We start from the raw sequence: 27,476 nt of genomic DNA, 5'->3' as shown, positions 1-27,476 counted from the left end.
ATGAAGTGACAAAAATACTCGCCACCTGGTCTTTTGTATGTATAATTACTGAAAGCTAGATAACCAACACCACATTTGTAAGAATGGCTTGTTTTCTGATGTGAAAAATAAACATCTATGTTAAATGTCAACTCAAACTCAGACTGTGTAGAATCAAACTGAATCATCCATCCGTCCACTTTCTGTACCCGCTTGACCCAATTTAGGGTTGCGGGGGTGCTGGAGTCTATCCAGACTGGGCGAGTCAGTCCAGTCCATCACAGAGGCCAAGACAGACAGACAGAGCTGTAGCAAAACACTAATCTCACGATACGATACGATTCGATACGATTCGATATGATACGATACGATTCAATACGATACGATACGATTCGATTCGATACAATACGATTCAATACGATTCGATACGATACGATTCGATACGATTCAATACACTTACATCGTTTTTTGGGGGAAAAAAAAATGGACAGTGTGATTTGACATGAGTTGTCGCTGATTGGACTGGTGCTCCGACCTTTGAACCGGAAGGACAACACCGCCAGACAAACAGAAACAAACGAACACGTCACAAACGTGAGAGCTGTGCACTTTATACAACATTTATATGAACTAATTTATCACTGTTTTGTACAATGTGACCGCCTGGCATTGTATTGTATTACCCTAATGTTCTGTGTTTTCACTAATTGTAATGTCTGACTTTTCAATAAAGTTTGCTTTAAAAAATTTAAATTTAAAAAAAAAATTTAAAAAAAAAATTTAAAAAAAAAACTTAATCGATACTCGCGGCTGAAAAATCGATACTTTATCTGGAAACGAAATATCGATATATATCGCAGTGTCGATAAAACTGCTCAGCCCTAGACAGACAACCCGCTCACACTCACTCCTTGGGACAATTTAGAGTCACCAATAAACCTAACATGCATGTTTTTGGATGGTAGGAAGAAGCCAGAGAACCCACTCATACACGGGGAAAACATGCAAACTCCACACAGAAAGAACCAGCTGGGAATCGAACCTGGAACCCTCCTGCTGTTAGGCGACGGTGCCCACCACCACACCACTGTACAACTTTCACCATTAAGTATTCAGATGCATATTAAATAGTCTTATGAAGGAGAGATACACACCCCTAGTTTAGCATCATGAAAAGGGAATAAAGCTGCCAAGCCTGTAATTAATTACAACCCGCTCTACCAACTAAACTACATTCAACCAAGAGGCTGAAGAGCAACTTAGAGCAGAGACATTTAAACCTTTGGAGACGAAGAGGTGGGGATCAAACCACCAGCCCTGTCACCAGCAGACAAATGATCCGACTTAAGACAAACACAATATGATATTTTTTGTTGAGCATGAGTGGAGCATGAGCCACGTGTACACTATTTAATCTGGACAATGTTTTGGTCATCAACAGCTTTCTCTCTCTCTGAAGCTACAACCAAGCTAATCAGAGCTTGTCAGGAGCAATTAAGACAGACCTTTTCATAAAGCGCTCAAAAGTGGCAGCTCACAAAACACCGAGGAGGACTGAAAGAGGTGGGGGCAACAACACGAGTCGTTTGTCATCAACTTATCAAGCTAACAACTCTTAAACGGATGTTTATATTGGATCCACATGAACTTTAAATTTTTTTTTATTTATTTAGTCATTTATTATTATTATTATTATTATTATTATTATTGTTGTTGTTGTTGTTGTTGTTGTTGTTGTTATTTAGTAGTAGTATTTTATTAGAATTTGTATTATTATTGTTGTTGTTGAAATAAAATCATTGTAAATAATCATTTTTTGAGGTACTTGACTAATTTCAATTTCTCCCATTGGGGGATGAATAAAGTATTTTTCTATTCTATTCTACAGTTTCTGTGCAGACTGGAAATCATGTCGATTCGACAAATATATCACTCCATACTGACTGATGAGGGTAAAATATTCCAGTCTGAGAAAACAACAGCATGATTATAAACAAAAATGTTCAGCTGAATGTGAAATAGCAGGTATGTTCACTGCGAACAGAGTCAAGTTGTAACGGTTCTTCCCTTTGTATTCCCGGCCGGGTAGGTGTGAGCGCTCGGTTCCCAGCTGCTGCTCTGAGCTCTGCTGTGGCCACTGAAGGACTGCAGAAGTGGAAGCAAACTGCCACAGCACGATATCAGCAGAACTTGGCTGGCTTTGACAGCCCACCGTGTCCAGCAGCGCGCTCACTGAGGAGACCACCAACTGGCTGGAAGGCACTGAGAAGAGCTGACAGCAGCGAGCAAACACAAACCAGCACAGAGCCGGAGCTGCCGGGTCAGCGACCACGTCTGTCGGTGTTCGCAGAAACTGAGAACAGAATCAGTAACTGCAGCTCAGGGATCACACTCAAACACTTCTGAGAAAACAACCACACCTGGATTAGAAAAGGGACTCGAGAATAATTCAACGTTGGGTGTCAGTTAACGTGTGGTTAAAGGGATAGTTCGCCTCTTTTGACATGAAGTTGTATGATGTCCCATATCAGCAACATCATTTATGAACATTTTCTTACCCCCTGCTGCGTCCTGTGAGCCGAGTTCCAGCCTCGTTTTGGCGTTGATGAAGGTAGTCCGGCTAGTTGGCTGGGGTTTAAAAAATAAAGCTTTTTGCTTCTCAAAACAATATGCGTTCAAAAGAGTAATACATTTGCATCACAAAATTGTTCTCCAGCAAAAAGTCAGACCTCACAATCGCTTGGCCCTATTTTCTCTCCCTTCGTATCACTGCCTGCTGTGCAGACCGAGCAGCAAACACTGTAACAGGCGCGGCTGTCGGCAGGCGGCAGCAGGCAGTGATACGAAGGGAGAGAAAATAGGGCCAAGAGATTGTGAGGTCTGACTTTTTCCTGGAGAACCATTTTGTGATGCAAATGTATTACTCTTTTGAACGCATATTGTTCTGAGAAGCAAAACGCTGGAACTCGGCTCACAGGATGCAGCAGGGGGTAAGAAGATGTTCATAAATGATATTGCTAGTATGGGATGTCATACAGCTTCATGTCAAAAGAGGCGAACTATCCCTTTAATGTGAGTGAAAGCAGTACCTAATCTTCACAAGGTAAAGATGGACATATAGAAAGTGAATTTGTCGATCCTTTGCTGCTTCCACACACACAGACTCTCAGCAGCTGAGAGAACACAGACTTTTCTCCTCATTTACTTGGTTCTTCCTCAGCTGGTCAGAACGCCCGCAAGAAATAGTGCTAAGAACAGAAAGCCGTGCTCTAGTCTTAGCAACTGTCTTCAGACTGTAAAGCAGCAAATGTTACCAAGAGAATTTATGGTAAACACAAGAAACTATGGACCAGACTCAGAGAATAATTCCCTATAATATAGATCAGTGAGCAGTGCTAATCAACATGTCATTGGGGTCATCAGGTGGGAACCTCCTTTCATCAGTGTTTTTTCCACAACCAGAAGCTACCCCAGCCTCTCACCAACTGCCTACCAGTCACAGCGGGGTGGGGATTCAAACCCTGGTTCAGGTAGGGGGTAATGAAAGTGTAGAGGGTGCCAGAGGTGGAGGCAGGACAAGACACATGAGCAGATTCAGCAGACAAACTCACCTAAACAGTCCTATAATCACTAAAAATGCCAGCAAAAACAAAGCCATGCAGGCCAACTCACCTAAAATGGCCGCCTGGTTTCAAAAGGCTCACACAGGCCACACCCTCCACTTAAATATCCTGAATTTCTTCTTTGCTTCTTCCAAGAGTCTGAAACTTTTATCAAAACTGCAAAACAGGCTCTCCAGACATTGTAAAACACGTAATTTCCCAAACCAGTCTTAAAAACTGTGAGAGGACGCTTTGGTTTATTTCGTCTAAGCCAGCATCAGCTCACATGACAGGAACAACAACTAATGAGTATTAAACTGTGTTCATGGTTTCTAACCCTAACAATGTACGTTTAACTCCTATTTTTTATTTATTTTTTTATTTTAGTATTATTATTGTTTTAAATTATATAGCTGTTGTATGTCTTTTAATTTATTGTTGTATTTTATTCTTTTTATTTTTTGTTTTTATTGTTCTGTACAGCACTTTGGTCAACTGAGGTTGTTGTAAAGTGCTTTATAAATAAAATTGGATTGGATTGGATTGGATGCATAACCATTTCCAAACTGTACATATATGTATATTTGTATAAGGAACTGTGGAACAGCATGTGTAGACTCCTCACATCTACCCTTTTATCGTCTTTGTGAAGAGTCAGAACTGTTGACATTGCTGTGTTGTGCTCATCAATGCAGCCGAGGGGCAAAAAAATGGAAAATTACCTCGTAAAATATAAAGCACAAAAGGATAATCATGACACCAGATATCATGGTCGTCATAGTGACGAACAAAAGCAATTTGTTGACTTTGTAAAAAGCAATTTTCTTACTCTACGATGACAACAAATGTGTGGAGTCATCTGCAGGCTGGTTTCCAAAATGGGGAGGCGGAGCCAACACACACACAGGTACGTCTCCATGGTAACAGTCAGCCACAGCAGGGTTATCAACAAAAAAAAAGGAGAAAAAATGTCTTTGTTTCCAAACAAGACAACTATGCAAAGATATGCGGCTCATCGATGCTGTCAATGAATAATTAAATAAATATTAATTTATTTATAAATAATAATAATAATCCAACTCCGTCAGTCATTCTAATCAATATTTATCTGAAATTTGATGCCAATATATCCAGCAGATGTTCGGATGTTTTGGACCGCCTGAAAAATGTACCTGCCTACAGCCTTCCATGCTAACCCTAAACATTCAGAAACACATCTGATGAAGAGATTTAAAAAAATGTTTGGAGCAAAAACTAAAGTCAAGTCTGATAAAATAGCTTTTAACCCCGAGCTCGACCTCAGCCCACAGATGTGTAAACAAAAGACCACAGGAAACACGCAAGAAACTTCAGCAGGCCGTCATGATCAGACAGCAGCATTCTGGCAAATGTTCAAAGGCAACATTTATTCATGTCGCAGGGCACGAGCTAAAATGACCCACTCTGTAGTCTTTGCAACTGTACTTTGAAGCCTCCTATTGTATTAACCCATCGCCTGAGAGACACATGAAAGGGTATGACAACTTTGAAGTTGCCACAAGCACCGACTCTCGCCCTGACCACTTATATCCAGGACTTACAAATCAAAAAAAAGTACAGATTAATAAATAACAACTGGGCTGTCTTTGTTTCCCTGGAGATGACAGAGGGATTATTGTTCTCTGGAGCCTAAGATTTGGGTTTTCATTGTATTTGCACGAGTAGTAAAATATTACGAGAGGTTTGGTTATAACTGGATATCAAAAGCCAAAAGGTTAAAGGTTAAAGGGGGTTAATGGGAGGACCAGCCGTGAGCATTCAGATGTTACTGAAATACATAAAGAATAAATATACGCATGGAAAACATGCACATTTGCCACAGATGCATTAATGCTGAATTTATTTTTCATCCATTTGTTTATTGAATTGTTTGACTATAAATTCAAAACCTTGCTAAATAAATTATCAAACCTGATGGAGCTTTTTCTCATCTATCAGTGTTTTCTGCACATTTCCTGTTTTATTTATGTCTGTAATGAGAGTAAAAAGAGCCTTTTTTGGGCATGGAGTACTACATTATGTAACATTAACTCTTAATGCAACATGAGTGTCTTTCACTGTGTTTCAGTCACATGTGGATGGCAGGGACAGCGAGGATTTTCATTTGTTTGTGCAAGCATTAAGAGTAGGCGTGCACCGACTGCAGTTTTCTGGCCGATCTTTAAAAAGCCCAACCTGCTGATTCCGATTTTAGCCGATTTTTTATTTTTATTTATAACTGACAGTGTCAGGTGTCATAAGGTCAGTCTGACAGCACACACCTTCTATGTCCCAATCTTAATTTATTGAAAAACACCGAACAATACCTGGGTTGTCTTTAAACATTAAAGGGATAGTTCGCCTCTTTTGACATGAAGCTGTATGACATCCCATACTAGCAACATCATTTATTAAATTTTCTTACCCCCTGCTGCGTCCTGTGAGCAGAGTTCCAGCCTCGTTTTGGCGTTGATGAAAGTAGTTCCGGCTAGTTGGCTGGGGTTTAAAAAATAAAGCGTTTTGCTTTTCAAAACAATATGTGCTCAAAAGAGTAATACATTTGCGTCACAAAATGGTTCTCCAGGAAAAAGTCAGACCTCACAATCTCTTGGCCCTATTTTCTCTCCCTTCGTATCACTGCCTGCTGCCGCCTGCCGACAGCCGCACCTTCTACCAGCCGCATTATTTATTATTAGCTTTATTTTTTAAACCCCAGCCAACTAGCCGGACTACCTTCATCAACGCCAAAACGAGGCTGGAACTCTGCTCACAGGACGCAGCAGGGGGTAAGAAAATGTTCATAAATGATGTTGCTGATATGGGATGTCATACAGCTTCATGTCAAAAGAGGCGAACTATCCCTTTAACATTAGAAGTTAAGATAAAAGATTAGAAGTTAAGATAAAAAGGTATAAAGGTTTGTGTTTCTTAGATTTAAAAGCAGTGTCAGAGTGGGCGCTCTGTAGCTTTATTTTCAGCTGTGTTGTTTTTTCCATCGCTAACTCAGACAGATGAAGCAAACGGTTCTCTCATTTATCTCTGAAGGGATTCCTACGCTTTTGCCTTGGAAAATATTCATCTGTAAGTAACCATGTACAATTATTGAATGCTTTTTTTTTTTTGTAAAGTATTATTTGATAGAGGTTTATAGGACATGTGTTCTGCCAGCTTAGGGTGGTTTTCAGACCATTGTGGAGGTCGATAAGATCGGTTTTACATGCAAGTATCGGCAGATCACCCAAAATGAAGGAAATCGGTGCACCCCCAATTAAAAGTATTCTGCTAACTTAACAATATATCCATTATAGTTAGTACGAGCACTTTCAGGTTACTACCTTATGTTTAAGCTCCAAACAGCTGCCGGTCGAGCTGTTACCACAATTTGAAAACTTATTTTAAAAATAAAAACTCTGGCTTATGAGAATATGTGAGAAGGTAAGTGGTGTACATCTGCTGTAGCTCATCTGAAAATACCACACAGGCTGCAGCAGCCTGCAGGATGGAGCACTCTAAAAATTTTGGTTGAAATGTCATCTTTCTTGGCTTTCAAAATAATGGCTGTGTTGTTGAACAAATGGCAGAAAAAAAAACCTTTTTATCCACTTTCTATGCCTAAAATGCTCCCTAAACTGTTTCTCTGTGTATCCTCTTGAAAATAAGGAAAACCTGCAATCAGTTCCATTACTTCTCGATTAGATTTTTTATTCCTTGATTTAGGCTTTGATAACTTCCACTTACAGATGCTGAGTACGTCTTCTCACCTTTTCTGCTCATATCGTGCTGAGAGTGTGACAGGCTGTGTCTGGCTGCCCATCACTGCTTAGTATTTCTAAGGTAGAAAGCTCAGCGTTCTATTGATTACGCCTTTGGAAACCCAGGCAGATTTATTCTCTTATTAGAGGCTCCTAATGCCTGATCAGTGCAGATTAAAGGTCTGCCTCTGCCTCCGGCTACACTATCATTTAGACCCTTTCATTAGGATTGGATGGCTGTACCAACATAATTAGCCCAGAGATGGAGCACTGGAATTGCACGACTGGTGGAGAACCAACACCGAATCTGTGCAAAGATGAAGCACTAAGTGTTGCGTTATTGATTTATGCATTATAAGATGATTAATAGAGCATAAGAGAATGTTACAGCAAGCAATTATTTGTTTCTCTTCTCTTGTGGCAGAGCCGTGATTACATCATCCCGTACCGTATGCTAAATTAGATTTCCGACCAGTGAGATCGATAAAAAACTCTGACCGCAACTTTTGATTGATCGCTGAGCATTTCTTTTTCAGATATTTTTAATCAATCATTAAAGTAATGATTTACAACCAGATTTGTAGGACTTTCAATCCTCTTAATTGTTTTATATATATATATATTTTTCCCTCTTCTTTGATTGCTTTTAACTGTGTGTTTTAATTTTTATTCTATTTTTTTTATTCTCTTTAAATTGCTTGTTTTTATGCTGCTTTATGATGTTCTTTTAAATGCCTTGTCTTTATGTAAAACACATTTAGTTGCCTGTGGTATGAAATGCGCTATATAAATAAAGATGCCTTACCTTGTGGACTACCTATTGATTTCTTTAACCTCTCTTATAGCTTGTGTACTGCTCTTAACTGCAATTATGATCACAAAGTCTCGCCTGCAGTCTGCTTATTATCTCTCTGGACAGCACCTCGAATCACCTCCCAACACCCAGGTGTGTAGAAACATCCCCGTAATCCTCTTAAATTCACGAAGAGCGGCCGAACATCTGAGGACGAGTCTTTTATCGTTTGTCATCGGCACCGTTCCTTCCTGGATCAGACTTAACGACCAGCTGATCCATGTCCGGAGGTGATCTCAGTGATTTCAGATCGACGTGGGCACATGCACTGGAAAAAATGCCCCTCCAAAAATAAGTAAGAAAAACAACAAATAGAAGACGTTTTTGCTTGAAATAAGCAAAAAATTTGCCAATGGAACTAGTGAAAATCGGCTTGTCAAGATTTCTTGAAATAAGATGTGATATTTAGGACTTTTGAGATAAAAGTGATCTTGAAATTAGCTTAAAAACCTCTTCAAATGTAAAAAAAAAAGCTTGTTTCATGTGAAATATGACTCAAAACAATTTGTTTTCAAGACTTTTTCACTTAACAAGATATTCCAGATGTATTGTATTAAAACAAGTCCCTATATCTGGCTGAAATAGTACTTGTTAGGCAGTTGTGTCTCATATTAAGTGTAATGAGATACTCAATGAGACAAACATACTTGGTAAGATTTAGATTTTTTCCAGTGTGCCAGACACCTCCGGGCCCACCCTGATCCCGCAAGAGTGTGTCGAGCAAGCTGTGTCGCACACATTTACAACAAAAAAGACACACACTCGCAAAAAAAACACTTCTTACATTGAGGCACATCATCTACTGTGGTTGCCTAGCAACCAAATGGAGACACACACACACTCACACACACACACAACATAATGGTTAATTTGTATCCAGCTGTGTCAGCAATGGGTAGCCAAAACTGGAGAGCTATTCCTCCTGCTTTGGTTTCTGGAGGGAGGAAAAATACGAACATAAAAAGCTGATCCCCGATTCACTGTAAACAAAAATAACAGTTTTTCTCCCGTTATCTCCGATAATCGCATGTCATTGGTTTTTAAAACATCAATACTGATTTGTCATCCCAGCTTCTGAAGCCACCAAAGCACAAAGGAAAGCATTCAGCATCCCAGCTGTTTTGCAACTGATGCCATCGAACCCACGGCAGTGATGGGGGGGGGGCGATAAAGAATGCAGATTCAATACAATATGTAAAAAGTAACATTTCACATTTATCCACGGAGGATTCTTGTATTCTTTCCGCATATCTTTTTTTTTTAATGTGTAATCACAACAAAAAACCTCACGGTGGCTGCCTCTGTAATTTGAGCTCTTTTCAGCTTGATTCATTTGTTTGTTGATGTTTTGAAAAGCCTGTTATTACATTATTACAGCACAAGTCCAAAGTGAGGCTCTGTCATCACACAGTAAAGTGTGCAAAGTCTCCCCTCATTCAACACGGCAGAACAGGCATTTATCAGCACATTTGGAATTCCCAAAATCCCAATTTCACAAGATGACTTATTGACTCATTTTACATTGTACTGCTCCTTTAACTAATATTCATTTTCTTAATAAAGTCTTTTATGGTCAGTAGGATTTGCTAAGGTCCCCTTTCCTTACGGGTGCAGTGTTCTCAGAAAAGTTTGGGCTGTCCTTTAGTAGGAAAATTTAAAAGCTAAGATTTTTTTCATTACCCAGTTTTACTATGATCCACTTTTGGATTAATTAAATGTAAACACGCTCCATTTAGACTCTGATAAAAGGGCGCCAACAGACTAAACAATTTGTGCCATTCTGTGCATTTCACTTGAAAATATTTCTCTGGTTCAGAAAGTCAGAAAATAAAGATTAAAGCAAAGTTAAATGCTGACAGGGATCACTTTGCTGCTGAGGTTGAAATTCCAGCTGACCACTGAATTTTTGTCGTAAAGTGGGTGTTACTGACGTCATCGTCGTGCTACTACCACAGACAGCCCACAGACCTGCTGCCTATTTATTCATTCGGCTAAAATTAAAGTAACCCGGATTTTTTGAAGTAAGCGACGCACCTCCACGTTATCAGTGCTAGTGTACAGTAATTAATAAATTATAAAAAGCATAGTTTGTGCCTGTATAACGTTGCCCATAGGAAACCGTTTCATGGCCGAATATCTCAAGAGAGCAGCCAGACGCCTCTCGAATATCTTCGGAACAGCTCCAAATTACCAACAACAAGCAGGGGTGAGTAGAACATCATGTTATAATGTGAAATCAAGGGCCCAATGTCAAAAAAACGGTCTTGTCCTTTAATTTAGCTCTACTAACATGTGCTTATTTCTGCAATTAATATAACTAATATGAAACATATTCTGAGTGGGACTGGGTAATCTGGGACTGTCGTTACAGTCTGTAACAGCAACATCGGCATCAACCCCCATGCTGTGGGTTATGTGGCCAAAAGCATGTGGACACATCAACATTCCCACAATGCATCACAGGTCTACACTGGAAAGTCAAGAATCCTCTACAGCAGAGAAAGTCATTGTGCGGCTCCTCAAGCTCTAATTGGCGGCTCGCACTCGCATAGTAGCTTATAACAATATGGTAACAATAACAATACTTTTTCTCAAATAACACACAGCGAATACTGCACAGTATTAAGTATTTGTATTAAGCATTAATTAAGGCTTAATGGTGTTTCCTAAAGGGGGCTCTGTTAAACCTGGCAACGCAGCCCGCTTAAACCACCTCACACTTGACCGCAGTGCACGCTAGCTCCTTTAGCCAGCGCGAGATGCAGGCACAATGGATCGGTTTTTAATTCAAAAAGGTCAAAAACCATGCTCATCCTGAATGTCTCACTATGATTACAACAACAAACTACAAATACAACATGAAGAAAGTCGAGGACATGCACGCCAGCTTCAGCTCAGCCCAGTATTAAAGTAAATATGGTCTGAACTGAAAATGTATTGGCTGTGTTGTTTCTTTTTTTGTGGGATGTTTTATATGTAGAAATGCATATTTGCAAAAGGGGACTTTAGTATGTTGTCGTAAAAGTGGCTCTTCCCTTGATTTTACTCTGTTAATGTGGCTCTTGTGAAATAAATAGTGAGTATCACTGCTCTATATCATTCTGGGAATACCACTTCCCCTCAAACTGTTGCCACTAATGTACCTGAACAGGGTGTCTTTCCAATATTGTGTGGTAAAGAAACTAAAGAAATTATCAAATCCTTTTTACATCCGACTCAAACTTTGGTTACCTTTTGGATATTCTGAATGCTTGAAGGCAGATGTTGTATAATAAGAGGTGATTACGCTACACTTCTGTCTCAGGGTGCTCACAGACACACACAAAAGCAACCACTCTTTCTCATAGGACCTCCATCTGGAGCTGGCACCCAGTGGGGGAGGGACTCACCCAGTGAGGACGACCACGAAGTCCATTACATTCCAGCCGTTGCGGAGGTAGGAGCCTTTGTGAAACGCAAAGCCCAGGGCAATGATCTTAATGGCGGCCTCGAAACAGAATATTCCAATAAAGTAGGGCTCTGTGTCGTCCTACAGAAAGACAGAAAGAATCAGAGAGGGCATGAGATTGACAGGGGAAGATGTAAGAGAGTGTTTAATGGAGCATTAGGGGTGAAAGAGATGAGAGATGGGATAAAAATGCCTTCTATGTTTGGTACGCATTTGACCAAAAACCCTTCATTGTGACTGCTTCCAAATAATATTCAAATGTCAAAACGTCGAAAATCATGGTGTCGTTTAGCTATGACAACAGGGTGCAGGATAACTTTACGCCACTGGAAATCTCCCATCTTGTCTACTTTTAAGGAGTGGATAGAGGTTCTAAGCTCAATGGCAAGCTATGAGCGTGTCACCTATAGAGTGGCTGGGAGGGAAGATCTATTTAATGAAGTATGGGACCCATTCCTATAGCCCAACTGCTGGATATGTAAGGATGGCACTACCTACCTCTGCATATATATATATATATATATATATATATATATATATATATATATATATATATATATTATTATTTTTTTTTTTATATTTTTCAGGTACAGGATATGTATGCTATGTAGACTTCCTAGAGTGTTGTGTTTTTGTTTTTTTGTTTTGTTGATCTAGGTTTTGTGTTATTAGTCTGGCTTGATGTGTATGTTGTTGCTGGACTATTTTTTTTTGCTTGTTTGTTTTATTTATCTGTTTATTTGTAAGGGAAAAAAAGACTGGGCAGATGCTGAAAAAGAATATATTGTTTGCTATTCTTACCATGTAACTGTAATAATGTAACAGTTAGTTAGTTTTTTGCATCTGTCTGAAAAAAACATCAATAAAAATAAATGAATAAATAAATAAAAAATAAAAACAAAAATAAATTAAAATTAAAATTAAAATTAAAAAAATAATTAAAAAAATAATTAAAAAATAAATTAATTCATAAATTAATAAATAAAATAAAAAAATATATAAATAAAAAAATGTCTTCTTTCAATTTCTGCACAAGAATGAGCTGAAGTAAAGTACGTGGAGCCCTGTTAGAATAAAAACTAATCATCACAAACACAGCATGATCCAAGGAGGTCAGGTAAATCAATGGTACTCCAAGCAGGCACATTTTCATTAACTCAAACAAATACAACATCCTGCTGAATTTCAACTGAGAGCCCCGCAGCACTAAATCAGGGGGGAGGGGGGTCACTGGCCTAATCAAAGGGGCAAAAATGAAGACCGTTGGCTTTACTAAAAAGCTATGGTCAGAAAAAAGGGATACTTGTGCTGACATTTGGACCAAGTGGGAGGGCTGTTGTGCCATTCAAGCATCCCACTGATGTGACATAAAAGAAAAATGAGGCATGGAGTAATAGAACCGGGAGGGGGGGCACATGGAGTGCTGCTCAAAGGGCCCCTCGACTGTGCCGGTCGTCCAAATGGAATGAACACCACCGTCCCAATTGGACAGAGAAACACCTCTTTGAAATGGCACTTTCAGAACACACCTGACTGAACATGATTTATTTGGGCGCCGCACTGTTCCCTGAAAGCGTGGCACAATTCCACGGGGGGTCACAGTTCCATCATGATTTGCACTGTTTGGCTGGACTGACCCTGGGCCTGGCTGTAAATAAGAGAGCCGGGTGAGGTGGGTATGACACGACACTTCTTCCTGTGCCTCCATTAATATTTGCAAGATCCTAAAACAACCCAATGGGCATCAACAGAGGATATCTAACCTAACTAACCTCTATCCCCCCCCCTCAATTTTTTCTATCCTGCTCCCAGCACACTACAACACTGACACCCGGCAACCATCATAGAAAATCACATAAAAGCAGAGTTACAGGAATAAAACACTCACTAGCTGTGTGTTAGTATCTATCATTCTGGTGTCTCATAACATTAAAGGGATAGTTCGCCTCTTTTGGTATGAAGCTGTATGACGTCCCATATCAGCAACATCATTTATGAACATCTTCTTACCCCCTGCTGCGTCCTGTGAGCCGAGTTCCAGCCTCGTTTTGGCGTTGATGACGGTAGGTACGGCTAGTTGGCTGGGGTTTAAAAAATAAAGCGTTTTGCTTCTCAAAACAATATGCGTTCAAAAGAGTAAAACATTTGCACAAAATCATTCTCCAGGAAAAAGTCAGACCTCACAATCGCTTGGCCCTATTTTTTTATGAAATTATTCATTATTTATTTATTATTCAATCATTTTTTTAGTAAATAATATTACATTATTATTATTTTATAAAATATATTTTATACATGGCGCTTGCTGGACTAGCCGGAGAGAAAATAGTGCCAAGCGATTGTGAGGTCTGACTTTTTCCTGGAGAACGATTTTGTGATGCAAATGTATTACTCTGTTGAACGCATGTTGTTTTGAGAAGCAAACCGCTTTATTTTTTAAACCCCAGCCAACTAGCCGGAACTACTTTCATCAACACCAAAACGAGGCTGGAACTCTGCTCACAGGACGCAGCAGGGGGTAAGAAGATGTTCATAAATGATGTTGCTGATATGGGATGTCATACAGCTTCATGTCAAAACAGGCGAACTATCCCTTTAATGCATTGCATTGCTTTGTCGATGAATATAAAATAATGTTCTTGGATCTTTGCTAAGTTTGCATGGCTCTTATTGGTCAGAGGTTCTTATATTGATCAGGCCAACATCTAAAAATAATAAATGTGCTTTTCTCCACAGATCATGGCACAACAGACCTCCAATGGCTGTGAAGTACTCTTAGCCAGTAGGTTCCACTTAGAGCCCGCCTCCTGCTCTGTTGACAGAGCTTCACAAATAATAGCTGATCCCTGATTCTAATTAAAAGCCATCTTGTCATATTACATTCTCAAGGTGGATGAGGCAGAGAGAGGATGCTTGTTTTCTCTCTTTGTTTAAAGCACACTCATCTCCTTTTTTTCATGCGCTGCATGCTGCCTTTTTTCATTTTCCCAAGCTGTAATATCTGCAACTGCTGAATCTGCATCCCAGCCATTAAGTCCAAACAAGAGCAGGTGGCTGAGTATGAAAGCGAATCATTGACTTTTTCCACATCAAGCTGTTGAGGAGCCGAAGAGTGTCGCAAACTCCCCTGAGCTACAACACCCTCAGAACGAGAAGTTACTGAACCAATTTTACTGTTATTTTACAGTGCAACTACTGTTATTTATCAAACAGTATAATACTGTTTTTTGGATTACAGTACATGACGGTAGGCTAACTGTGTTTTAGTAATTTTACAGCGCATCTACCGTAATCTATTTAACAGTATAATAACATATTTTGGATTTGGACATCAATTCATTACAAATACTGTTTTATGCTGTTAAATTACAGTTATCTACTGGTATTGTTAAATGACTGATTTAACTGTTAATTCACATGTGAGGGATGAATATTCAACAGTATTTTACAATTATTTGTAAAATACAGTCGGATACTGTTGTAAATCCACCGTAAATATACAGCAAGTCGTTACAGTGAGCTACATGCAGATTTTTTTGCCCTGCATCTGTAACTTGACGTCCCTTTTGCAATGTTTGCCTTAGTTACGTGACTGCGAGAGTTTAAATGTGAGTTTAAGCTTTAAGCGCATGTGTGAGGAGCTGGAACGTCAGGGGGGGGGGGGGGGGGGAGGGAATCAAAGCATCTCATAGACTATCTGCTAACTTACAAGATAGGAGCTGGAATATGGCGTTTTTTCTGTGCCACCAGAGTTTAAATATGAATTTCTAATATTAAATTTTTACAGCATCAAAATCAGACTTTGAATTTGAAAAACCAAGTGTAAAAAAAATTCAACATCTAAAAAAAAAAAAATCAGTTGAAACAAATTCAACTTAAAAAAATTCAGTGGAAAAAAAAAAATTCTAAAAACAAAAATCTGACAAAAATTTAGTTTGAATTTTGTGAAGTTGAATTTTTTTAAATTGAATTTTTTTCCACTGATTTTTTTTTTAAGTTGAATTTTTTTTAATTGAATTTTTTTCCAGATTTTTTTTAAGTTGAATTTTTTTAAGTTGAATTTTTTTAAATTGAATTTTTTTAAATTGAATTTTTTTAAGTAGAATTTTTTTTCACTTAATTTTTTTAAGTTACATTTTTTTCCACTGAATTTTTGTTTTGAGAAATTGATTCTTTTTTTTCCACTGTTGGTTTTTCAAATTCAAAGTCTGATTTTGATGCTGTAAAAATTCAATATTAGAAATTCATATTCAAACTCTCGATGGCACAGAAAAACTTCCATACTGGAACAAAAAACAGATAAATGCACTTGATCTACTGCCGTAATTAAGCTTGCTCAGATCAGTTATTCATAACTCAAGGACGGTGGACTTACCAGGCGCTCTGACATGGGCGTCTTGTCACTCGCAGGTAGATGTTGCTCCAAGGCCAAGACGATGCAGTTGGCGATAATCGTTGCCAGGATCATGTACTCAAATGGAGTGTGAGGGTTAAGGAGAGGTTCAAAAAGAAGTTTCACATATTTCACAAAATATATCACAACAATATTGCGTATGAAGACCTAATTTTGATATGCATAAATTACTAGGCATGTCATGAATAACCAGTAGCTTTTGGTAATAGATTCCTTCAAATGAAACAAGAATGAAATGAATGCCAATAAACTTACACTTGGATGCATTCTGTCCACTAAAGCATCGTGTTCTAGTTAAAGGCTTTTTTTAAAAGAACGCATCCTTCACATGTGCTTATGATCCTTCCAGATGGTTGACCATTCCCAACTATTTTCAGTGGTTGGTTCATTCTGCAATCTTTTTTCACTGGGTCGCTGCCTGTTGAGGGTCCATGAATCACAAAGGGATACAAAGCTTATGACTGTTAAAGCAAAGATATGCAGTTATCATCTGTAAAGACACCCAAATGACCAGATTACGCCACCACAAAACTGTTTTTGGTTATGAATTTATAAAGGAAATGGCAGTTTCACTGCTTAGTGTCTCCTTTTTTGAGGATCATAATCATTATTTTGGTAGGAAGTAGAGTAGGAAGTTGAATTTGATTCAACTCATGAGGGTACAGATAAATTGATAACCACTGTTATTTGATTACAGCTAATGTTGTTCTCACAGTCGCCCACAGAGCAGATCCAGCTGTCTGCTCATGTTTGTCACACAAGCTCTGGCTTCCCAGCCTTCGCCATCTCACTGCAAGAAGATCTTTGCTTTAATGAGCCATGTAATCTACAGATGAGTTTCCTCAAAAACAGTGTGAAAATTCATAACGGCTTAAAAGGAAATGATTGTTTAGGCCAAATGGGACGTTTCCAGACTACAATTATGGCACTTATCTTTACATCTATCACTAAAACGTTAACTTTGCATTGTATCTGGGGGACATAATGGTTGTAAAATTGGTGAAAAAACCCCTTTTGTGTTCATCAACAGGACTTTAAATCACTTTATGCATATACTTGCACCTATATAACATTTCTCTTTCGGTGTGCTCGTGGTTGAGTTCCTTTAGATAATTTTAAAGCATAATGATATAAATCCTCTTAATTGTTTTATGTTTTTCTTGTTTCCCCCTCTTCTTTGATTGCTTTTAAGATTTTTTTTTATTCTCTTTAAATTGCTTGTTTTTATGCTGCCTTATGCTGTTCTTTTAAATGCCCTGTCTTTATGTAAAGCACATTGAGTTGCCTGTGATGCACTATATAAATAAAGATGCCTTGCCTATCTAAGAATGTAAATACTCCTCTGGAATTTACACATTTGATCTTTTTTTTTTTTTTGCATTACAGTCTAATAATGGCACCCTCTGGTGAGATTTCTCATCAATTTCCAGAGAAGGAACAACACGCACTGAGGGGGGGACCACGACCTCTTAAAGAGGACATTTTTTTGCAGCGTTGAACGAGTGGCGTGGGGAGCGTGGGCGAGTTCAGCACCATGGAGAGGGCTCCAAACTAAGACAACGAGGCGGTGCTGATGTGGACACAACATCCCTTCTTTCTCTTTTTAGGAGGCAAGAAATGCGCTTTTTTAAAATCACACAACTTGACAAGAGTACACGGGGGTGAACGACGTTCAGATAAAGCAGCTTCGACTCGCCATCGCCTTTACGCGCGCAGCTTTCTGTTGAGTTAGAGCTGCATAAATCACTAGCGATGTTTGATCATTATAAACTGCCAGGCACGGATTGTAGTCCGTGCCTGGCAGACAGCTGACAGCTGACATTTTGACCAAAAAAAAAAAGACGTGGACGCTGAAACACTCAGAATAGAGTTGGGAACAAAGGAGGCGCCACAATGGGCGTTTTAGGAAGTCTTTTCACTGGCCGCGCGTGCAGGGGAAACACCTTTGTGTGTCGTGTTGAACGGTGATAAGAAGCGGAGCGACAGGTGCACCGTGGCTCACTCCAGCTGTTAATGCAACAGCGCGGACTGGCAGTCTAAAACTAAAACATCCATAAGAATAAGAGAATATCAGCAACTAAAGTTAATGAAAATAAGAGGGCGGGCGGTGTGTTTCTGGATTTCAACCACTGGTGGATGGTTGCCAAACGAGGAGAAACAGATGCACCTGCTGTGTGAGTGGTGGGAAGGATATGGCCACTCTGTTATTCGCTTTGCATACTTCCTGATGAGATTGTCCTCGCGGAAGATGAAGAGGGAGCGGTTGACGGTTAGGCAGTTTTGCTTGACGGGATTCGGGTTGTAAATGGCCATTGTCCGGGCTCTCTGGGCCATCGACTGTTTGTACATCCTCTGCCCGCCCGGAGCGCCACCACCCCGGGCGCCCCCTCTGCCAGCGCCCGGTCCACCTCTCCCTCCGACGCCTGCGCTTCCTCCATAGCGGCTGGGTAGATCATCTGCGAAGCGAGCCATCCTGGAAACGCACAGATCCAAAAGGGAAAATCCAAAGTGGTGTCAGTGGAAATGAAGGGGAGACGCATCACAACAAACACGCGTCATCCAAACCACTGCCTGGCGTTAGACCGGAGAGAGTCTGAGATTTGGAAAAACGGCAGAATAAGGTGGCCTCACTGATAACCACGTTCTCTGGAGCCTTTCCACTTATTCATCTTCGGAGAAATCTTAAAGTTTCGAGCGACGGAGCACTTCAGACGTCGCTAAAAAGGCTGTTGCGTCCGCATCGCGCGGGCTCAAAGTGGAGGAAAAATCACCCTGGAATTAAATCTGATCACTCCGTCTCAGCCCAGACCCCCTAACAGCATCGTGTCAGTATCCAGACACCAGTTGAAATGTTCAGCTTGAGGAAAAAATAAATAAATAAATTGAAGGCAGAGGGAGCAGGAGCGTCACAGACCACTGAAATCTGCCGTTTCTCCTTTCCAGCCCAAAGCAGCCATAAAGCAGGCAATCCAGCGCGAACAGTTGCCCTGTGATTTCTCTTTGATCGCTCGCTGCATGGGGGCTATAGGCTATAAAAGCAAGTCCTCAGAGGAATAAGGAAGAGCGCACGTGACCAACGCGGGCCTATCGGTGGCCGGAGCGCACAGACGCGCTCGCCGCCTGTTAGCTGGTTATTAGAACCTGTAACCCTAATGAAGTTGGGAAAAGCCCTGCGGGTCACAGCATAAACCTCAGTCAGCTTTCCCTTTTAAATCGATGAGGTGAAAATGAGGTTTATACAAATGAGTGCCTCTAACGCACTGTCCACCCCCCCCCCCCCCCCAACGTTTCACAATCTCACTCCAGTGTCCATTCATTACGTCACCACCTGTAATTGCATATTTGATTAGGGAGGCATTGTTTCAAAAATGCACAGAACGGTGACAGGACAGCATCACGCTCTACTATTGACATCCTGTATAGAAAAGGTCTTTTGTCAGTTCCTGAGGGCTCAATCCTAATTTGTTTTCCACATGATTCCATCGCTAATTTCTTCATATATTGTCAGGGAAATGAATAATAGAGGCAGTGATATATGGAAACATCAATTTAAATAAGGTATATAAAAGGCAAAAACAATTTTAGGAACCTTAAAAGTAAATATTTGGCATGATTTTGAAGTTGTCGGTTACATTCAGAGAAGAACGCTGGTTCATCCCTTTAGTTGGATGCATGTTCCTCAGAAAAAATAATCAGGTGAAAGAACTGGACTCAAAATGAGTGAAAAAAGCAGCCAATATCCAAATAAAATGTTTGAAAGGCCTTCAAATACCCTGAAGGAATATTGCTCGACAATTTAAAAATAACAAGAAAGTATAAATATAAAGAAATGAGGGGTGGATCCAGACTTTTACACAGAGCCGAACAGTACATGCTGATATTTTTGCTTCTGAGCTACTCGACCACAGTTAACATTTTCTTAGGAGGAAAATAAAGAAGCTGTGTTTCTGGGACATTGATTCACAGACCCTGGTCAGGTGTACGTAAAAACGCCTCTGTATGCGTGTGTGGCGTTTCCCAAAAACGATGGTTGTGCTAAAAATCTATCAAATCTTACGACCGTACTCTCCAAAATGAGGCTATATTTTCAGCTTCTTCAAGCTCAAAGTCCCATTAATTAATAATATCTTCACGTGTCTGTGTTCTACCACCGAAGACATAAAAACATTCATATTACACGAGGCAAACAAAAGTACCCAAAAGATGGATTTAAGGTCTGATCATAAACTTTAATGTTGGACGACCAACTGTTATGAAAGGGAGCCTTTTCAGACTGGATAGTTCTCACTGTTTGTTCTACGCACCTACAATTTCTGACCACGCTCTGAGTTTCAGACTTTGCTTCCTTTTTCAATAGTCAGCATCCAGTTTAATCTAATTAGCATACCATACAGCATGTCAAACCACCTGTTAGCCTCTCCAGACCTGTTCTGTGAAGTCTGGGAGTAAGTCCACACAGTGTCTAGATAAGACTGAGGAGACATCTGGTGGTTCAGCTGATTTACTGCAACGAGAATCCAAATGTTTTTTTGTTTTTTTTAAAAGCTTAGGTTACTTTTCTGATATCAGATCAGCAGAGGAGCAAGTGTTGTTCATGCAGTCTTGAACGTATACAGCCAGAAAAGCTACCAAGGAGTTGGTTGTGGGATTTTCTTGTTAACAGCTTCAACCATTCGAAAGCGAAAGCTGCTGTGAAAGCAGCTTAAAAGGTTTTCATTTAAGAGGCTGATGCTGGCGGAGCCGACTGTGTGCAGCAGACCTCCTCCCAAAGCTGTTTTCACAGCGGGTTAATAAATGCTATCTGCTCCAGGAACAGCTAAGAGACTGCGTATCTTATCTACGTTCGAGTCAGTACCCAACCGCCTTGTTTTCGTTTTATTACCTCAGAATGAACCATTTTTATCTATTTGCACAAACGGCCCTTCAACATGGAAGAATGATCATATTACTGGCACATATGGTAGATTAGGAGTGTTGTTCGGAGGATCATAAAGAAAAAGAAAGTGGAAATTAAATAGGTAGCTGTGGATGCTGTTCAGTAAGGAGAAACCAGAGGATCATACTTATTACATAATGTGAAACATGCACAGGTAAACCTATCAAAAACATGAACGGATCAACTGAATTTAAGATGGATGAGGGCAGAAAACAGAAAATAAAAGGGTGGTGTGACTTTTTTCTGATTGTAAATAAGGTCTTTGGAGTGATGGAGAAGTTTCTTGTTTGTTTCTTCTACGGGTAATTCAGCCAACAGATAAATGTTTATGCAATCTGTTGCTGCAACAGATAGTGGGTGGCATTAATGTGGTTGCAATCCCCAACTTGGCCACTAGAGATCAGTAAATGTTACATAGGGCAACCTTAAAGGGATAGTTCGCCTCTTCTGACATGAAGCTGTATGACATCCCATATTAGCAACATCATTTATGAACATCTTCTTACCCCCTGCTGCGTCCTGTGAGCCGAGTTCCAGCCTCGTTTTGGGGTTGATGAAGGTAGGTCCGGCTAGTTGGCTGGGGCTTAAAAAATAAAGCGTTTTGCTTCTCAAAACAATATGCGTTCAAAAGAGTAATACATTTGCATCACAAAATTGTTCATCCAGAAAAAGTCAGACCTCACAATCGCTTGGCCCTATTTTCTCTCCCGTCGAGCAGGGGACTGCTCGGTCTGCACTTCGGTCTGCACGGTCTACACAGCACGCAGTGATATGAATCTAATTTATTATTTAATAAATTATTCATTATTTAATACATTTTTATAATTTGATAAATAATATTAAATTATTATTTAATAATAGCAAAATAATAATAATTATTATTTAATAATATATTAAAATAATATAATGTTTTTATAAAATATATTTTATACATGGCGCTAGCTGGACTAGCCGGAGAGAAAATAGGGCCAAGCGATTGTGAGGTCTGACTTTTTCCTGCACAATGATTTTGTGATGCAAATGTTTTACTCTGTTGAACGCATATTGTTTTGAGAAGCAAAACGCTTTATTTTTTAAGCCCCAGCCAACTAGCCGGACTACCTTCGTCAACGCCAAAACGAGGCTGGAACTCGGCTCACAGGACGCAGCAGGGGGTAAGAAAATGTTCATAAATGATGTTGCTGATATGGGATGTCATACAGCTTCATGTCAAAAGAGGCGAACTGTCCCTTTAATGCTTGGTGATGTGCGTCGCACCTGCGGGACAGTGGGTTGCTGTTCAGGGTGTCGTGTTTCCAGACGGCCTGACGAACACCGTCTCTCGCTGCCGATCTTCTTCCGCCATCTAGATGCATAACTGTGTCATATTTCTGCTGAATATTCTCCTGGACCGCTTTCCACGAGGGGTCCTCCGGCTCTCCAACGGAGGCGCGTGTCTCCTGGTCCGGCCCGGCATCCTGCCCAGCCCGTTTGGAGGGACCGCGCCTCTGATCGGGTGACGGGGCCCAGGTGTCCTCGTACTCTGACCCCAGGGTGAGCATCCGCCAGGAGCCGAAGGTGGCTGAGCGCACCGCTGGTGGATTCATGTGTGGGAAAACTTTATTTTAACAGTATTTAAAAAGCAACATGATCATTTGACTGACATTAAATATAATAGAGGAGGAAACCGGCCTTGCTGCTACAGGGCGCCAGAGCAGAGACTCCGTTTGTGGTCGAAAAAACCCATAAAAATGCCAAAAGAAACGTCTTAAAACAATTCTACAGCTAATTTTATTCTGTCACATATCCCACTCTTCCTTCCAGTAGGCCATGGTTTGCGTTGCTCCCTCAGGTTCCTGACTGAAAAACGAGAAACAGTAACAAGCTGCCAGCCACAAATTAAAGTAGTATTTTAGGTTATATTAGGACCAACATAAAAAGTTAGGGGTGAACATCCAGAACTGCTCGAGTTCTGACTAGAACCAGAAAATACGACCATATTAGTCCAGTGCTCAGGTCTCTGCTCAGAGAATGGACTTTAATTTATGTTCAGAGAATATAAAGCCAGCAGAGCTCTTAGATCCAAGGACTCAGGTCAGCTGGTCCAGTCCAGAGTCCAGACTAAACATGGAGAAGCAGCATTTAGCTGTTATGCTCCAAACAAGTGGAACAAACTGCCAGTGGAGATTAAACTTTCACCAAATGGAGACATTTTTAAATCCAGGTTAAAAACATTTCTGTTCTCATGTGTCTATGCATGAAATCTGCACGATATCTTTGAATTTATCTACTTGTTTTTAATCATTTTAAGTATTTTATTTGTTTCTCTTTATATTCTTTTATGTATTTTTAATGCTTCTTACACTCCCTGCTGCATAGCTTTTATTTTGTGTGAAGCACTTTGAACTGTTCTGTACATGAAATGTGCAAAAGTTTGATGCTCCTCACATCTGGAACAGCCTTCCAGAAGATGTGAGACAGGCCTCAGCTCTGACAAAGTTTAAATCCAGGCTGAAAACAGTTCTGTTTAGCTGTGCATGTGACACCTGAAAGTGTTTTATCTGCACTCTTTGCTTTTAATCTAATTGATTAATGATTATTTTTTATGTTTTATGGAATGATTTTATTTGCCTTCTTGTGATTTTATGTAGCTGTAAAGCATTTTGAATCGTGCTCTACAGATAAACCTGCCTTGCCTACTTGGTTAGAATCTCCCTCCTGTGCAGGTCACTTCAAAGCATCCAGTGGTCAACACTGCAACACCTGGATATCTGTTTATCCCTTTAAATTTGAGCTCTTTATGTCGTTGTATGGTTTCTTTTTGTTTTGGTCCTTGTCTGTACTTAATATTAATCTGTTTTGAATAGACTTTTTCAGGTTTTCTTGTTTTTTTTTACTTTTGTTCTTTTCTTTCACTGTGTGGGTTTTTGCTGTTGTATGGTTGTTTGTTTGCTTGTTAATCCCGTTCTGTGTATTATAAGGCGCTTTCATGCTTCTGTGCAAAGATTTTCGTGTATAATTTGAAAAAGCAATGTTTAAAAAAAAAAAAAGCATCCAGTGGTCAATTGTATTCTATGTATCGGGAGGCTGTTGTCCAAAAAAACGTTCCCATGGGTCATGTGTTCAAGTCAGGTTTAAGAGTAAGAACGGGCAACCTATTTGGAAATAAGAAAAGAAGCATTGAAGCTTCTTAGCATTCGGAGAATTTAAAGGGATAGTTCGCCTCTTTTGACATGAAGCTGTATAACATCCCATATCAGCAACATCATTTATGAACATCTTCTTACCCCCTGCTGCGTCCTGTGAGCAGAGTTCCAGCCTCGTTTTGGTGTTGATGAAGGTAGTCCAGCTAGTTGGCTGGGGTCACAAAAATAAAGCGTTTTGCTTCTCAAAACAAGAAGAAGAAGAAGAAGAACTTTTATTTATATAGCACCCTTCACAGATAAAAATCACAAAGTGCTTTACACAAAACAATATGCGTTCAAAAGAGTAATACATTTGCATCACAAAATCGTTCTCCAGGGAAAAGTCAGACCTCACAATCGCTTGGCCCTATTTTCTCTCCCTTCGTATCACTGCCTGCTGTGTAAACTGTGCAGACCGTGCAGTAAACACTGTAACAGGTGCAGCTATCGGCAGGTGGCTGAACACATTGATACGAAGGGAGAGAAAATAGTGCCAAGCGATTGTGAAGTCTGACTTTTTTTTGCTGAACGATTTTGTGATGCAAATGTATTACTCTTTTGAACGCATATTGTTTTGAGAAGCAAAACGCTTTATTTTTTTAACCCCAGCCAACTAGCCGGACTACCTTCATCAACACCAAAACGAGGCTGGAACTCTGCTCACAGGACGCAGCAGGGGGTAAGAACATGTTCATAAATGATATTGCTGATATGGGATGTCATTCAGCTTCATGTCAAAAGAGGCGAACTATCCCTTTAACGCGCTCTTATCAAGTCTTAGATGATTCCATGTCATTTCACTCAGTGTGGAACCTTCCTAAGCAGAACAGACCATTCAGCAGCAGCTTTAGTGTTGGGCTGCTGCTTCACGGTTTAGGTGCACCTAAAAAGGACAAAGCTCCAGTGAAAGTCAGCGGGAACACCTGTTCTTTTCCATGCCCGAGTGAAAGTTTAACAGATTATCTTAAATCTGGGAGGGGGGGCATCTTAAAATGCTTTAGACTAAGATTGAATTTTTCTTTTTACTCATTACTCCCTTAAAAAAATCAGTGACTGAATTGTAAACAAACTAAAGAACCGGACCGAACGTACCATAAACCAAGGTTGATCGTCTCTCTGCCCATCTGGAGTTGTGAGGAACTTCTTTCTTCATAGCTGCTCTCCAGCTGAGCGGCGGGGTAAACCCTCACTGCTGGCAGGATGGAGCTGTATGGCACCAGGGAAGGGGCACCAAAGACCACAAAAAGAAAGAAAGAGGTTGGGGGGGGGGGCATGTTTTCCCACCTTGGAATGCGGAAAGCCTGCTTCCTGTCCTGCCAGTTAAGAACCTCGTTATCAGAGCAGCCATCTTCGATGCTCAGGGAGAAATTTCTCTGATTCAGTTAGCGACTCTGTTCGCTGGTAATCAGGAAGGGAGCAATCATCGGCGGGTTTATGAGCCCTAAAAGGCCTGCAGATGCACACTCGCTGGCTTCCTGACGTTTTTCTCCTCCCTGCTGTTACAGGGACTATATTTTGGTGTTTTTTTTAATGTCGACAGCTGTGTGAATCGTAACCTTTGCTACTTTAGTCAGAGGTGACTCAGAACTGTACTGGTTTCACTGCTGTAGTCACATTAGATGAATGAATTGGTTTATTTTATAAATAATTATGATTACAATGAATTGAATTCCAATTGGCTTGAATTGGACTTCATTATTTAAGTGCCTTGAGATGACATTTGTTGTATTTGGCGCTATATAAATAAAAATGAATTTAATTGAATTTTTAATCCTAATTTACTGCATGCGTTTGGTTTAGGCTTCACAAAGTAGCTGCTTCTCTCTTGATTAATATAAAAAAATACTGTGTTGACTCTAGTAAGATTTTTTTAAAGAGACCGAGGTACTTAATCTTAGTACCATTTCTTCCAGTAAGTGCCAATACGTACACTTTTATTGGCACATAAGATTGTAAATAGATTATGTTGCTTCCCAACCAGGAGCCACCTCTCATTTCTTTATGTGCTGTCGGAGAAATGGAAAATTCTTTTGGATTCATCCCTCCATCAGACCTGCTGCCACTGATTTTCAGCCCACTTCTTGTGTCCTTTGGCACAGCTCAGCCTTTTCTCCCTGTTTCCCTTCCTTAAGAACGGCTTCCTGACAGCCACCCTTCCATGGAGCCCATTTCTGATGAGGCTTGGGCCAACAGCAGATGGATCAGCTGAAGGTCCAGATGCATCTCTCAGCTCCTGTGTCAGGTCTTTGCTGGAGTTTTTCCTCTTTCTTAAGGACATCACTTTCAGATCCTGTTCATCTGCTGGAGATAGTTTTTTTTTGGGCCAGACTCTTCTAATCTCGTCTTCCAGGCGTCCATTTTTCTGAATTTTCTTTAAGGACACACTGCACACCATGCTGAGATATGCCACATTTTCAGCTGATAGCGCTCTGGGAATCACACGGTTTTGTGTCAAATTCCAATTTTATGTCCGTCAAACGTTTATTTTTGGCATTTCTTTTGTAAATGGAATCGCCACATTTGGGATGATGTTCATTCAGCTTTTTTAAATGCGTCAACAACAAAAAAAGCGCCTTTTTTTTACGCTCAGGGGATTCTTTGGTCGTAGTTGAGTGGCTTACACAAACAAACAAACAAAAAAACATTCTCTTTAAAAATTAAATAGCCAGGGACAAGGACTGGACTGAAAATGAGAAAGTCCATCGGAAAGGTTGGAGAACTCTTGCTCAGGACCATTTTTAAAAGATTACAGGACAAGTCTGGCTCATTGCAAACAAAACGTAAAGAAATGAGGGGTGGATCAAGACTCTTTTACAGTGCTTTTTCATTCTTCGTGTTCCTATAGCCTCGTTCCCACTATGCAGTCCGGTACGGGTTGCTTAGAACGGCTCGCTTATTTCAGTGTTTCCACTACCACCAAAGCGTACTGGTCCCATGGAACCCGTTACCATGGAACCCGTTACCATGTCTGTAACCCTTCTGCTTGGGGTACCGAGCACACAGGACCGGTTCCAGGCTCTGCTCTCCGTTGTTGGTGAGGAGGCTGTGCCAAACCAAAAAGTTTTCCAGCTGATTGCCGCAAAAATGGCAGAGAGTGGTTTCAACCGGACCGCGAGCCAGTGTCGCATTAAAGGGATAGTTCGCCTCTTTTGACATGAAGCTGTATGACATCCCATATCAGCAACATCATTTATGAACATCTTCTTACCCCCTGCTGCGTCCTGTGAGCAGAGTTCCAGCCTCGTTTTGGCGTTGACGAAGGTAGTTCCGGCTAGTTGGCTGGGGTTTAAAAAATAAAGCGTTTTGCTTT

The 27,476-nt window shown here is 40.3% G+C and overlaps 1 protein-coding gene across 5 annotated transcripts in view; it reads right to left on the bottom strand.

Annotated features, from left to right (window-relative positions):
• Positions 1–25,372, bottom strand: part of cacna1bb (calcium channel, voltage-dependent, N type, alpha 1B subunit, b) — a 189,270-nt gene extending 163,898 nt beyond the window's left edge. For all 5 annotated transcript variants that reach the window (XM_075455633.1, XM_075455632.1, XM_075455635.1 and 2 more), the window contains exons 1-5: positions 25,259–25,372; positions 22,260–22,575; positions 18,262–18,539; positions 16,028–16,134; positions 11,594–11,733 (exon numbers count right to left, since the gene is read on the bottom strand). In XM_075455633.1, coding sequence (XP_075311748.1) covers positions 11,594–11,733; positions 16,028–16,134; positions 18,262–18,539; positions 22,260–22,575; positions 25,259–25,319 — 902 coding nt within the window. In that variant the 5' untranslated portion in view covers positions 25,320–25,372. The remainder of the gene's footprint in view (positions 1–11,593; positions 11,734–16,027; positions 16,135–18,261; positions 18,540–22,259; positions 22,576–25,258) is intronic.
• Between the last annotated feature and the right edge of the window lie 2,104 nt (positions 25,373–27,476).

The sequence above is a fragment of the Odontesthes bonariensis genome, chromosome 22 (genome assembly GCF_027942865.1).
Source record: "Odontesthes bonariensis isolate fOdoBon6 chromosome 22, fOdoBon6.hap1, whole genome shotgun sequence".
In the NCBI taxonomy this organism is placed as follows: domain Eukaryota; kingdom Metazoa; phylum Chordata; class Actinopteri; order Atheriniformes; family Atherinopsidae; genus Odontesthes; species Odontesthes bonariensis.
This window is presented reverse-complemented; position numbering and strand designations above follow the sequence as displayed.